This window comes from Plodia interpunctella, chromosome 7 (assembly GCF_027563975.2).
Source record: "Plodia interpunctella isolate USDA-ARS_2022_Savannah chromosome 7, ilPloInte3.2, whole genome shotgun sequence".
Taxonomy (NCBI): Eukaryota; Metazoa; Arthropoda; class Insecta; order Lepidoptera; family Pyralidae; genus Plodia; species Plodia interpunctella.
The window spans coordinates 1134762-1148909 of record NC_071300.1 but is presented as its reverse complement, the minus strand read 5'-3'; the positions used below and the strand labels follow the sequence as shown (position 1 = coordinate 1148909).

The window sequence follows — 14148 nt, the reverse complement described above, 5'->3', positions numbered from 1 at the left end:
AAGACTATCTATATTATTGATAACAAGGTATATTAATTATGAATTTGTATTTAAGAGCATTAAGAAAATTAAGAATAATCAGTTCCGGAAATATTGAATAAAACGCACATTTCTTTTGGCAACACCAGAATACTTGCCGGGAAAATTGAATAGGTATTATTGCTTACCGCGGTTACCTATAGGTAGGTACCTACCTAGCTACTGAAAGTACCTACCTATTACCTAACCTACATACATACCTAATCTGTTCCACCCGCAGTTTAGCCTAAAAGAAATTAATATATTTTTTATTTACTTTTCTAATATTTTACGTTTTAAATACATATTAGGCGACATAGAAGAACCTCTCGTTTCCCGACCGTAAAAATAACACGAGTGTTATCTAGTTTGTAAAAACATTTTAAACTTTGTGATATGAGACGTATGCAGCCCTTAGTAGGTCACCAAGTAAGTAGGTATAGCAATAGGTATTTGAACATTTACCTTATAAAGTTATTGAGTCCGATCACGATCTGTCATAACAGAATATTAATAATAGTGTGAAACAAAAGGTCCCTGATGATAGTTTTAGAACAATGGCTGTGTCATTTCTCGTTTACTTATGTGCATATATATAATAATGGAAGTCAAAGTAAAAAAATAAAATACATTTAATAATACGACGTCGTTTATTTGCTCATTATAACAAATTACACTCTAGAACAGCACGTATATAAATAAAATCTACAAGAAGTAGGTAATAAAAATGTAATTTGATATACAACAAATTTGGATTTCTCAGGATCATAACGATTCCAGTTAGTTCCGTTCAGAATAATCTCGCTCTTCAATCCTTTAATACACATTGTTTATTGCAATATTGTTACGTATCAAAAGGTACGCGTTGTTTTTATTTAGGTAAATGGCATAATCCATTTCTTAAAAAGTACTTTTCATAAATCTAAAAAATTTTTGATTAAAGAAAATTAAGATTATGAGAAAATACTTTTCGAGAAAGGGACACACCGAAAATCATCGTAAATATCTTCCAAATATTCAGGAAACAGGGTCCTCATTTCGAGTGCAAACATCAGAATCACCAGGAAACGACAAGTAGAAATAAATACATAGAAAATACTCAGATTTCATCTCATCACATTATAGTTGGGCACTTTTAGCACGTGTAAGTTCTCAAAAACATACTGTAATAGAAATTTGATATTACGATTAAGATAATTATGTTTTAAGTTACTACTTTCCATACAAAATTTAACTACTGGTTAGTATGTAACCTTTTCTTTTATGTAAAAGTTTAACGTCCATAATGTCATATTGCAGAGTTCGGGCAGATTTTGTATGAAAACTAGCAACATTTGTTCTCACAATAGATTAGCCTACAAATTACGATTCTTAAGTAATTCAATGTTAGACAAACGGAGACCAATCTTATTGGTTTAACTTTATAACTACAGAGTGAGATTGTAATCATAGTTAAACTTACATTTCCAAGAGGAAGAAAATAATCGAGAAGCGGCATAAGGAGAATAATCGTAAGGGCTAAGGACGATGTTACCGTAGAAAAAAGTTTAACATTGTTAACGTTACGTTACCATAACGTTATGTTACCATAGAAAAAAAAATACAGAAATTTAATAGGAAACTTATTGACATACACATTATTTTCCACACCATTAACATGCAGCTAACAAATAAAATTGTACGGATTTTCGAAAATTAATCTCTGAAAAAAAATCTCAAACAAAAACTCTGGAAAAGTCTAAAGTCTAGTTTAAAATCTCACCCGGAATAACATTGACGTACAAAACGGTAAATCTATTGTACAAATCACCACGCCATAACTGTGGTTTGATATTAATATAAACATCACATTCGCCGAGTCGAAACTACAATAATAAAGTCATGATGATAAAATCTGCACATTGTGCGTTGTGGTCTAGGTTTAATTAGGGCTAATAAATAATATTAAATAACCCCACTAGACTAGATAATACAAAATAAAGTTTTGATTGAGATGCCTCATCGAAGAACCTTACAATTGCACAATGATCAGTGTAATGAATCACATTGATAATCAAATTATTTCTCAAGATATAACAAAAAATTATGCACACAATGAAAATATCAACATTTGTCCGAAGAAATTACGAGCATTGCAAAAAAAAAGTGATGTTTTTTGTCAACAATAGCTTTGTACCTAAGTACGATAGCTATTATTTGTCAAATATTGCTATTTATACGGACACTGCAAAAAAAAGTAATAAAAAAAATATATTGGACAAAGATTTGGATGAGCGTGAAGCCACGAATACACTTGGGAACATTTGAAGCGCAACATATCGTCCTTTTCCTTCTCATTACAATTTACATGAGTGAGATAGACGATATGCTGTTTCACTCGAGCAATGGTAATGAGTGAGAAAGAGCGATATTGCTGGTCAAATGTTGTCTAGTGTATACGTGGATTTATCGCCTTGTGTGAAATGTAGGTAATGTTTCAACTCGAGTAATGTGTCCACACCTCACGCCGGCAGCGGCGGCCGCCATCCTCCGAATGCTATCTCCAGTTGTTTGGCGACCGCTAGACATAATCTGTCTTGATTTGGAGCTGCTATCACCTGGAAAAGTATTTCACACCATATATATAAAATATTCAAAAAATTTAATTTTGTACTTTCTTTTTAAGGTTAGAAATAGTGAAAATACCTACAATTAAACAAAATTATGAAATAAGTAATTTTTTGACGTCAATAAGTGATGTATATCATCCTAAATTGAATAAAGAATTTTGAATTTGAATAGTTCTCTCTCTCATTATCGCATATCCTCAGCTTTATTCCTGGCTATGCCCAACGAAATCAAGGGCCCACATAAAAAAACAACTTTCAAATTTAAAAAAAATCTGTTGTGTTTTTATGACTGTTGTTGCCTATCAGCTGTCAAGGGTTTTATCCCTATCCTAAAATATCTACGAGAGAATAGAGTGATTTTAATATAGCTGGAAAACGTCACGCTACAAATTTAGACTTAACATTCCTAAATAGCAACAAAAATTATGAAGTGAAGCAAAAGTCCAAAAATTTCGCTTGCGCGGTTTAATTGTTTGCGCACAACGCCATCTGTCTATCTGACCTGGACGGCAACGGGCAGCCCGTCGTGCCAGCCGACGGGCACGCTGGTGGCGGGCATGCCCAGGATGTTGAACACCATGGTGTACAGGACGCCTGACGCTCGGAAGAACACCTGGTTGTGTCTGTGGGCGAGGCCGTTGAATACTGGATACAAAAGGACTCCGTCTGTGCCCAGTACCCTCTGAAACGAAGATATACGTGTCACAAGATATTGTATAGATTTTGTATAGGTTCATTTTTAATTTAACGAACATTATAATCCCTAGCTTACACATATAGTAGAAAACTACTTAATTCTATAAAAACATAGAAATATTTAAAAAAAAAAAACAAAAAATAATAATTCAATGACACGTTAAGTGAATCGATTTAATTAATTTGTTTTTAATTGTTACACACATAATTAATTTTTTTCTCTATCACGCAAAATCTACTGGACCGATTGTTATGAAATTTGGTACACGGGTAGAATATAACCTGGAATAACACAACAGGGTACTTTTTATCCTGTAATTCCCACGGGAGCGAAGCTCATGCGCAGCTAGGATAACATAAAACATTTACCGTCATTTCTTCCCTCAGCTTGTGCGCCTTATCGCTGTAATATTTATTCCTGGACTCGGGTATGAAAAGGTTGTTTCTGTGGATGAGAGTGAAGCCGAGCCCCTGCAGCGAGCGCGAGCCGCCGCCGAACATATACTTTATCAGCTCCACTGCCAGGCTCTTGTCGACCTACAAATTATTTCAATGTTACACATGTAACACATGCTTTTAAACTTATTTTTGAAAATTATGGAATCGAGCGGGAATTGAACCCGCGCCCCGTCTATCCGGGACAGTGCTCTTGATCACTGAGCTATCGAGACCAATGCCAGTTAGGCTGAATTAATTCATCTCTTTACGTCTTACGCCGACGTATATTCATTAGAGAGTAGCAGGTACACTTAACTAATCACATACCCCACTGTTACAAGAAATTATGTTTTTTTTTTTTTATTGGGTTCAATTCTCGTTCTATTCCAGAATTTTTACATCTCATTATTATATCTACAATTTATTTATTTATAACTTTTTGAAGTGAAAACTTATTTAGCGGCGTTGTGCAGTTTTTGTGATGAGTAGAAAATGTTAAACTCGCGTCAGAACCTGGATCGAAAATTCGTAAGATGTCAAAAATGCACAACGTCAATATTCAAGTTTTCACTTCTGCCTGCACTCCCGGTGTGCAACCCGTTTTAACCCGGCACGAGTAAAATTCGTACCTGGGACCTTTCGATCACAGGCTGACGGTCTTAACCACTGGACCACCATCGCTTGTCTATACTAATATTATAAAGACATTTGTATTTTTGTCTGTAATGAACAACTCAAAAACTACTGAACAGATTTTGATGAAATTCGGCACAAAGATAGGCGAAACCTTCAGGAGTGACATAGGCTATTTTTTTACGGTTTTACTCGACCGAAGCTGGGGCGGGCCGCCAGTAAATAACGAAATTCTTCGCAAATGTTGTGCTCGCTGTTTATTGGTGTTTATTTATTATAGTAAACATTTTAATGTACAGTCAACAGCACATCAATTTACCCAAATTCATTGCAAAGTCGTTATTTACCGCGCCATAGAGTTGTTGACTGTACCTTAATGTAAGATTTTATTATGTGAATACTCTATGCGTGCCTAAAATGAAACAAATAACAAATAATTCAAGTATGCTTACTTTCGGATTAGTGGGATCTTGTAACATGTTGGGAATATCCTTCATAGCGAAGAAGACCGACACGGATATCTCCACCGAATCTTCCAAGTCTTTGAATTTTTCCTGTTAAAAGGTAACAATATTTATACAATATAATAGTAACAGGTAATAAACAGAACAGAACAACAAATCTGTCTTTATCTTGAACACGCCAATGCGTGTCTTTTTTACAGTTTTCTTTCGCGTTTCTTTTGGTAGTACCCTTCTAATTAGTTTCCTATATGTAAGTTTTGTATTTACAATGTTATGTTGTGTACATCCATCCATACTAATATTATAAATGCGAAAGTCTTGTCTGTCTGTCTGTTCCGCTTTCACTAGATCAATTTCGATGAAGGTATGCATGTAGTTAAAGAACCCCGTTCAATTTTTTTTTTTCCAAAAATCAACCCCCAATGTCTATAGTGGGGGGTGAAAGTTTGTATGAAAATCGTCTGTTCTGCTATCGCTGATACAACAACGCGGGCGAAGGCGCGGTCCAGAGCTAGTATATAAATAAAAGCATGTAAAAAGACGAATATTCAACCTCGCATATTTTAGAGCCGCACTCCTTCTCGAGGTATTTGACTGCATTCAAGATCCCGTGCCTGATACTGTCGTCGACATTTAAAAGCGCTATCGACTCGCCCGCATCAGTCATGTAGTGCACCTGAAGAAGAATATAGTGATATAGACAAAGATATGAACTCCTACTAACAATATAAATACGAAAGTTTGTGAGGATGTGTGTGTGTGTGTATGTTTGTTACTCTTTCACGAAAATCTACTGGGACGGATTGTCATGAAATTTGGTACACGGATAGAAAATAATCTGGAATAACACATAGGGTACTCTTTATCCCGAAATTCTTACGGGAGCGAAGCCCCGCCGGAGAAGCTGTGAATAAAAGTGTACGGGCTTAGCTGAGCCGTATGAAATAGACTATCTAATACGCCTGCCTGACAGATCTAAGTAGGATAACATTTTAAAAGCAAGCAAACGATGAGATCAATCAATCAATCAATCAAAATATCCTAATCAATCAATCAAAATATCCTTATCAATCAAAATACCCTAAGAAATTTCAGCAGTTGGGTAATTTGTTGTAAATATGTGTCTATTTTTTGTACTGTACAATGATTTAAAATGAATCTAGATTTGTGAAAATAGGTTATCTAAAAAGTGTTACACAGATGTTACACAGAGACAAAGCATATTATTAAGTTGTTGTGTACATGTATTGTGACGCTGTTCATCTGCTAAATAAATAAAATAAACTATTACCGCTCTGTGTTGCTTCTCCCTTCCTCCTCTCTCATACTGTACACCAATCTGAACTCATGTACCATAGCATAGCAGTTTTAATATAACACCACTTGCATCCAGTGAAGGAAAACATCGTGAGGAAACCTGCACACTGGTTGACAGTTTAGTTCCCTAGTGTGTATGCGACTACCTGCCACTAGATGGAGGTAAGTATTCGTAAAAGTCATGTCAGATGCCTTTAGGCGACTTGAATAAAATCTGACAACAGCGTTAGCAATAACACACTCGATATGATGATCTACAAGCATATAAGTAGTGGGGAAAGCCATGGAAAACCACTCTATTAATATCGCCCAGGATGTACTTATGTGTGTGTGTTATATTCCACTCGGCCATGTGGAATGCGACTATAAGAAGACAAAACTATATTTTAAGACGCGTTTAAACATACTAGTGATGTCGAAACTCAATGTTTGCTCAATTGGCTTAATTGGCTTTTCTTTAACATCAATCACTAGTAAAGAAATAAACATAAAAACACATAACAATACACGATAAAATAATGTGAATTATTCGCTGTTCCATTGTACAAGGCTAAAATGCGAAGTTTCCCGGTAATTATGTTGTTAAATATCTGCTTAATTGATTTTTATTAGTTGCGAAGGGATGCCACTAGTAAACGTGTTAGTAATTACAAGAGAAAATACTTTAAAATTATGCTATGTCGGCACAAGGCTAAGTCGGTATTTTAAAAGAAATCTCAAAAGCAATTCAATGGTGTCAGTCGTACGATTCATTATAGTAATAAAACACTTTGTAGAATCGCACTAATAGTAGATTAGTAGCCAAGGGCTGTAAGGCATCAATTGCAGCTCGAGATATACGCACGAGCGCAGCGAAGGCGCCTATAGTTTGAGGGTGCAATTGATGCTTACACCCGAGCTAACTACTTACATCTCGATTGTGAGTGAGGTAAGTAGAAAAAAAAACACCGGCGTTACGTAAGAATTGTTTTTTCCTAATTAGCACGTAATTACATCGAATATAAGAGATGTAAAGTACATTACTGTAGCGTAGCGGTCGGCTTTCTTTTTCGATTATGATAAAGATAATAGAAAAGCATTGTCACACGAAAGTGAAAATTTTATGGTAATTTCTTTGAACAGTTTTTTTTTCTTAAATTTGTAGCTTTTTTGAGAAATCATTATCCTTTTTCCTTACATATTATTATAAAACAAAGCCCTCTACCGCGTCTGCCTGTCTGTTCGTGATAAATTTAAAAACTGATGCATAGTTTTTCATACGGTTTTCACCAACAGATAGTGTGTTACCAAAGGAAGGTTTAGTTATATAATTTATTTTGTTTTTACACGTGCGAAACCGGGATGGGCCACTAGTATATACAATACAAAATATGACGTGAAAAAGTGGCTGTGAAATTCGAATTTCTGAATAAATTACATGACTTTGACAGGTGACGTCAATGTCAATTATCAGCAAATAATGATCATAACTCACTCTAATATCCTCTATCCTCACTGGCTCGTCGAGATTCAGCTTGTGCCTATTTTCGCCAGCCATTATGTTCATCAAGAGCGGCAGGTCCTCAGCCTTGCGCGTCATCGGACCCACGGTCAGGAAGCGAGGGTAGTTCTCATCACTCAGCGTTGGTATGTGGCCCTCTATGGGAATTATACCTGGAAATTTGCCCGAATATTTAATAGATATAAAAAGTGACCCAGTGTTTTAGTGAATATCGCTTCCTTCCACCCCAAGGTTGACTGGAAGAGATCGCTTTAGCCATAAGTTTGCCTTTGTCCCTTTTTATTTTGTATGTTGATATTTCTTTTTTGTACATTTCAATTTTGGTGCAATGAAGAGTATTGTATTATTATTGCACCAAAGTCAAGACACGATTTGAAAAAGACAACTATAAATATGCACAATAGATGGACTTATGGTTAGTGCAATTTCTTGCAGTCCAGGTTGAAGCAGCCTACTGCTATATTGCAGGAAAGGAAAGGTGATATGAATACAAATGGTCTTTATATTTTTAATATTAATAAAGAGAGACGTGAGCCTTGTGGATCACAACATTTGCTTCCTTCTACTAATTACCACAGAAGGTTGACGCCAGACAGGAAGCCGGTCATCAAATCACAACAATCTTTAAAATTTCAAGGTTTTTTTCGCGAAATCCGGGTTTCAGGGGTCACTGACGCGAATGAAACGGGGCAAATGTGAAGGTGAAAGAGTGCCCTATTGTACATTTAGTTGGGAAATATATATGACTAGCTTTTGTTCGCCCGCGTGAATTTCACAGTAAAATCTCGGTCATTCCTTAAGAAAAATGATGAAGAGTATGTTTACCAATTTTCAGCTTTTTATCATGAAAATTGTATTAAGTCCCATACAATCTTTAAACCCCCCCCTTTTTGAAGGGGTTGAGGGTGAATTTTCAGAAAAACTTGAAATACGTGTTCTTTAATTTGTTGTAAACAACTAAAATTCAAATTTTCAAGTCACTATCTTCAACGGTGTAAAACTTTCATATAAAAGATTTTCACCCCTTTCACCCCCTTTTGGTGGAACTTCCAAAATGCCAATCTCTTAGTGTTCACCTACACTCCCCAGGGAACCTACATGCCAAATTTCAGCTTCCTACGTCCAGTAGTGTCGGCTGTACGTTGTCTGTCAGTCACTCAGTAACTTAAGAGTTTTATATGTATAGATGATTAATGATTAATATCAACACAAGTATATGGCCGATGAAAGAACCGGGAAAAGCGTAGTGAGATACGTACCTGGAGTGGGCTTATGTCCAAAAATACCGCAAAAGGCGGCTGGTATTCGAATAGAGCCAGCGATGTCTGAGGAGACGCTCAGGGGTGACGCGCCACATGCAAGCAATGCCGCCTACAACAAACATAACGTATATGAATAATCTTTTATGGATTTATACTGATACTAGCAGCGCTCCGGGGCTTCGCTCCAGTGGGAATTTCGGGATAAAAATTACCCTATGTGTTATTCCGGGTTATATTCTACGCGTGTACCAAATTGCATAACAACCGATGCTCTAGATTTTGCGTAAAAGAGGAACAAACATACACACGTATATCCCCACAAATTTTAACGCATTTATAACAGTTGGATATATTGGTTTTCCTGCTTGGTAGTATAAAAAAGGCATAGGAAGTGGTATCCGCTGTCTAACTAAAATCCAATTCTAAAATCGTTGGAGATCGTCGAAGAAGAATGTAGCGTATGGATGCCTACAATACCAGGGATATTATCATCATATCGAGTGCTTGCTAACACTGGTGTCAGATTTTATTCAGGTTGCTTAACATGACTTTTACGACTACTTACCGCCATCTAGCGGCAGGTAGTCGCATACACACTAGTGAAAACTGTCCACCGGTGTGCAGGTTTCCTCACGATGTTTTCTTTCACCGGAAGCAAGTGGAGGTCTATGAAAACTACAATATAACATCAGAAATACTAGGGATGAAGCGGTGGTGGTGTAATGGCTAAGACGCCCGCCTGTGGATCGAAAGGTCCCAGGTTCAATCCTACTCGTGCCACATTAGTTTGTATACCAATCTGACTCTGTATAGTAGTTTTCATCGTCCACCACTTGCTTCCGGTGAAGGAAAACATCGTGAGGAAACCTGCACACTGGTTGATTCTTATTAACTTGTTACTAATGGAAAACCACTCCATTAATAATGCCAAGAAAGTTGTTGTGTGTGTTTCATTCCAAGTAATGACCACGACCCTCTGCCATGAGGAATAAGACTATGAAGAAGATACCAGGGATATAACACGCTCTTTCCCTACACTGTGGCCTAGGGTCTTTTGCCACATTATTTGTTCATATAACTTTATGACAAAAAATAGGTAAAGGGCGGACTTAAAGCCTGAGGCTTTTTCTACCAGTTAACCAATAGGTAACACAGAACCCTGTAATTTGCACTGTCTCTCTCAACCTTCAAACCAGAACAAAACAGTGCAAGCATTGACAGTGAGGTACCCATTACACCAAGACAACGTTTTTATGTTTTTTTTTTCTCAAAAAATCTCGATATTTACCGAGCCCGCTTTCCGTCATAATTGAGATTATTGCAATGCCTAATTTTACGTATAGTTTATGCAAGACTTGTTCGAGTACATGATCTCTCCCATGTCGACTTACGCCATAGTCAACATCGACCGCGTGTGAAGTTGTGTGCAAACAGACAAACAGACGCGCGACCAGCTCACGACCACTTAGCTGTGCTAAGGACCAATCCACAGTAAGATTCAAAAACTTTTTATAAATATTTTTACTCTTTTTAGGGCTTCGTATCCCATAAAACGAGAACCTATTAGGCTGTTATTAAGAGCGTGCTGTCAGAATTTAAAATTTTAAATAGACGCCAATTTTTTATTTTTATTATTTACTAGCTTTTGCACGCGGCTTCGCCCGCGTGAATTTCCCACGGACAGTATTTTCTCCGATATGAAAAGTACCCTATGTCCTTCTCCACACTTCAAACTACATGCATGCAAAATTTCAACAAGACTGGTTGAGTAGATAGAGCGTGAAGATGTAACAAACAAACTTACTTTCGCATTTCTAATATTAGTTATGATTAGGATTAAGATTAGCGGCCTGTCCCGGCTTCGCTCGTGTAAAAAGATAATAAATTATACACCTAAACCTGCTTCAGGAATCACACTATCTACTGGTGAAAACCGCATGAAAATCCGTGCAGTATTTTTAAGTTTATCGCGAATAAACGCGTCAGATGACTTTGTTTTATAATATGAAGATAAGGATTAAGGATATATTGAAGTGTGAACCGTGCTTTGTATACAATCGAGACGAGACGAGATCTTGCATTCATCACGTGATAATTCCTAACACCTACTTTGTCAGAAAATATATTTTCTGACAAGGTAAGTATACCTATCGTTACATTTACTAGGTACACTCAATCGCGCATCGAGTTACCCTGTCGGGTCATAATGGAAAATGATCTTTTTCTGATTGGCCCGACTCTTGGATGTTTATGTATGTGTTATAAAATATAGTATCGTTGAGTTAGTATCCCATAACACAAGTCTCGAACTTACTCTGGGGCTAGCTCAATCTGTGTGTTTTGTCCTATATATATTTATATTTATTATTTATAAGTTAAGATATAACCAAAAACTTACTTCACCGCCCGACGACCCTCCAGGCGTCCTATTGAAATCGTAGGGATTGTTCGTGGCACCGCGAAGTAAATTAGTTGTCTCCCAGCCTAGACACAGTTCAGGGGTGTTCGAGACGAGGAGAGGAATAGCACCAGCCTCTTTGACTAGGCGTACTGCCTCTCCGTCTATGGTAGCGCGGCGGCCGGCGTTTTCTAGACAGCCTACGGCGTTTGACAGACCTGCGAAAACGTAATAATTCGGATTTTTTTAAAATTTAATTTGAAATTGGAACGTATAATAATTCGGATGTATGTAATTTTTTTTTAGTTCATTTGAAATTGGAATATGGCAGTTTTGTTTGCGGATCGGAAATCACTATCACTACATATAAAATGAAGTAGCTTCCAGCTGTATTTCCCTATGTTTTTTCTCTCTCTTTCTTTTGGAATGTCTCACTTTCTTACACAATGTATTACATTCTTAAGTAGTAGGAGGGAGAGATCTGTAGTACAGGCTGCGGCCTAGTTCAGACTCCAGACTCTCACAAGGACTAGATTGTTCGCTACTCAAATGATGTTGTCAATTAATTATAACCCTACATGTATCCATAACCTTGTGAGAAGTAAATAAACAAATTTATTATTATGTATGATGAAATCTTTAAAACTACGCAACGGATTTTGATGCGATTTTTTTTAATAGTAAAGTGATTCAAGAGGAAATTTTAATAGTTAGTAGGTTTAACTCGAGCGAAGTTATGACGGGCCGTTAGTTTTAAATAAAGAACACAGCATCCCTTCATATTTTGTTCTTCCTTAAAATATTCTTTTAATCAGCACTCTGATCACAATCATAACCTGTTTTGATATACATTTTACTTGTTAATATATCAAAATATATTATTAGTAAAAAAAATTGTAAGAAACAATAATGGTAAGCCCTACATACTGGCATGATAGGGACTAACACTGTTAAAATTAGTTTATTTCGGCATTTCTTCTCAGCAGTGGTTCTTAAATGCCAGTAGTTTGTAGCTTGTGTGAGAAATAACTATTTCTGAATAAATGATTTGATTTTGAATAAAAATGTACTTAATAAAAAAGGAATAAATACTATATATTTTTTTTAATTTACTATCAGATTCAAATTCAAATTCAAATAATTTATTCTGAAATTAGACCTTCACAGGCACATTTTCTCGTCAATCTTTATATTTATAGTTATTTCTCACAAGCTACAAACTACTGGCATTTCGGAACGACCACTGCTGAGAAGAAATGACGAAAGAAACTCATTTGAACAGTGTTGGTCCCTATCCAGATAAAAATATATTGTTGTTTTCATGTCAACCCTAGAATCTTCATGTCTAAATAGGTCTTGTTAATGTCCAGGTGTTATTATACCTTAATAAAACACAATTTAAATACTTCAACAATGTCTTCTGAAAACAGGGCAATATCTACGTCAAACGCTAAAACAGTGCTTTATTTAATGTTCACTACATCATTACTTACAAGTCGTACAAATTACATCACTGGTAAACAAAACTCTTCGAGGAATTCCACTATAGTTGTAGGTATTAGTAAACATCCTTCTACGTTAACTATATCATTTAGTTTTAAAAACGCAAACTCAAACAAAAATTTAATAAATCACAAACCTTTTTCAACAGAATAAAATATTACCATCATTAAGTATTGTGAGACTAGTGTATTCAGATCTTAAAAGATATAAAAATTCTGTACTGTGACGTTGGTGCTTGAAAATGGAAGCTACGGACGCCAGATAATTAAGAAGCTCATTATGATTCAAAGTACATTGTTTCGAATGATTAGCGATGCTTTTTAAAAGACGGAGATAAAATACTAGCCAGTAATAAATTAAAACTGTATAAAAATTACTCACTGGAGAAATAATTAAGAGTATTTTCTTTGGTAACTTTTTTCGTTAATAATACTTACATAATACGGGCGGTATTATTCAGAACACGTATTGAATAAGATAAAGTATAAAGTTCTTATAAAGTATGTCTACATTTTGTCATCAAATATTCCATATTAATATAATGAGTTTGTAAACTGGATCCATGAAGGAAAATTGTGCGCGGAAAACGATTTTCACGTGAAGCAACGGGTCTTCTTATTTAATAGCTACGCTCTTGTCGGTGGAATATAAGCAACGGGTAATGAAAAATATTAAACAAAGAAACTGTAAATAATTCTCGTTGGCGCCGGAGATTCTCGACTGGAAATTTATAATAAAACATGATCATTTTAAATGATTAATTTATTTGTGTCTATAATATAATTGATCTAAGATCAATATAACTTTTTTATTTATTTTATGTATACTAAAAGGTATATTCACATTAACTTTAAGATCGTAAATGGTAGTAGTAATATCTAGTTTATAAATTTTCATTGAAAAAATAAACACCTTTTCAACACAACTAAACTTGCTAGCAAGAGGGGCGCATCCAAGATTTTTTTCAAAGACCAGAACAAAAAAAAAACATAGAAAATGTTAAAAACGCAATTTTGAATAAGTTAAAACTAATAACAAGCTAAGAAAATGGGCGACCTATTTACAAGCGCTCATTACCGTTCTCGGAACAAAGAGTAATGTCCGTGCTCCGGGCATAATATATGTATAACTCCGGTCGCAGAGGTTTTTTTTTCTACAAAACAGTCGTTAAATGTCGTTAATTTAGACTTGTACAATTCTTGAGAGAAAAGGGTTAAAGGCTACATGCTACACACGAGCTGCACACGTGTGTCTATGTAGAATTTTAAAGCACATCATGCGTTTCAATTTCATACAATCGTGCTGCGAT

At 35.7% G+C, this 14148-nt stretch overlaps 1 protein-coding gene across 6 annotated transcripts in view; it reads right to left on the bottom strand.

Moving 5' to 3' along the window:
- Positions 1 to 649: 649 nt before the first annotated feature.
- The window catches only part of LOC128671356 (fatty-acid amide hydrolase 2-A-like), a 35664-nt gene continuing 22165 nt past the window's right edge, over positions 650 to 14148 (bottom strand). For all 6 annotated transcript variants that reach the window (XM_053747769.2, XM_053747767.2, XM_053747772.1 and 3 more), the window contains 8 exons: positions 11337 to 11554; positions 8936 to 9047; positions 7650 to 7828; positions 5412 to 5534; positions 4847 to 4948; positions 3693 to 3860; positions 3130 to 3309; positions 650 to 2615 (listed from right to left, as the gene is read on the bottom strand). In XM_053747769.2, the coding sequence (XP_053603744.1) occupies positions 2520 to 2615; positions 3130 to 3309; positions 3693 to 3860; positions 4847 to 4948; positions 5412 to 5534; positions 7650 to 7828; positions 8936 to 9047; positions 11337 to 11554 (1178 nt within the window). In that variant the 3' untranslated portion in view covers positions 650 to 2519. The remainder of the gene's footprint in view (positions 2616 to 3129; positions 3310 to 3692; positions 3861 to 4846; positions 4949 to 5411; positions 5535 to 7649; positions 7829 to 8935; positions 9048 to 11336; positions 11555 to 14148) is intronic.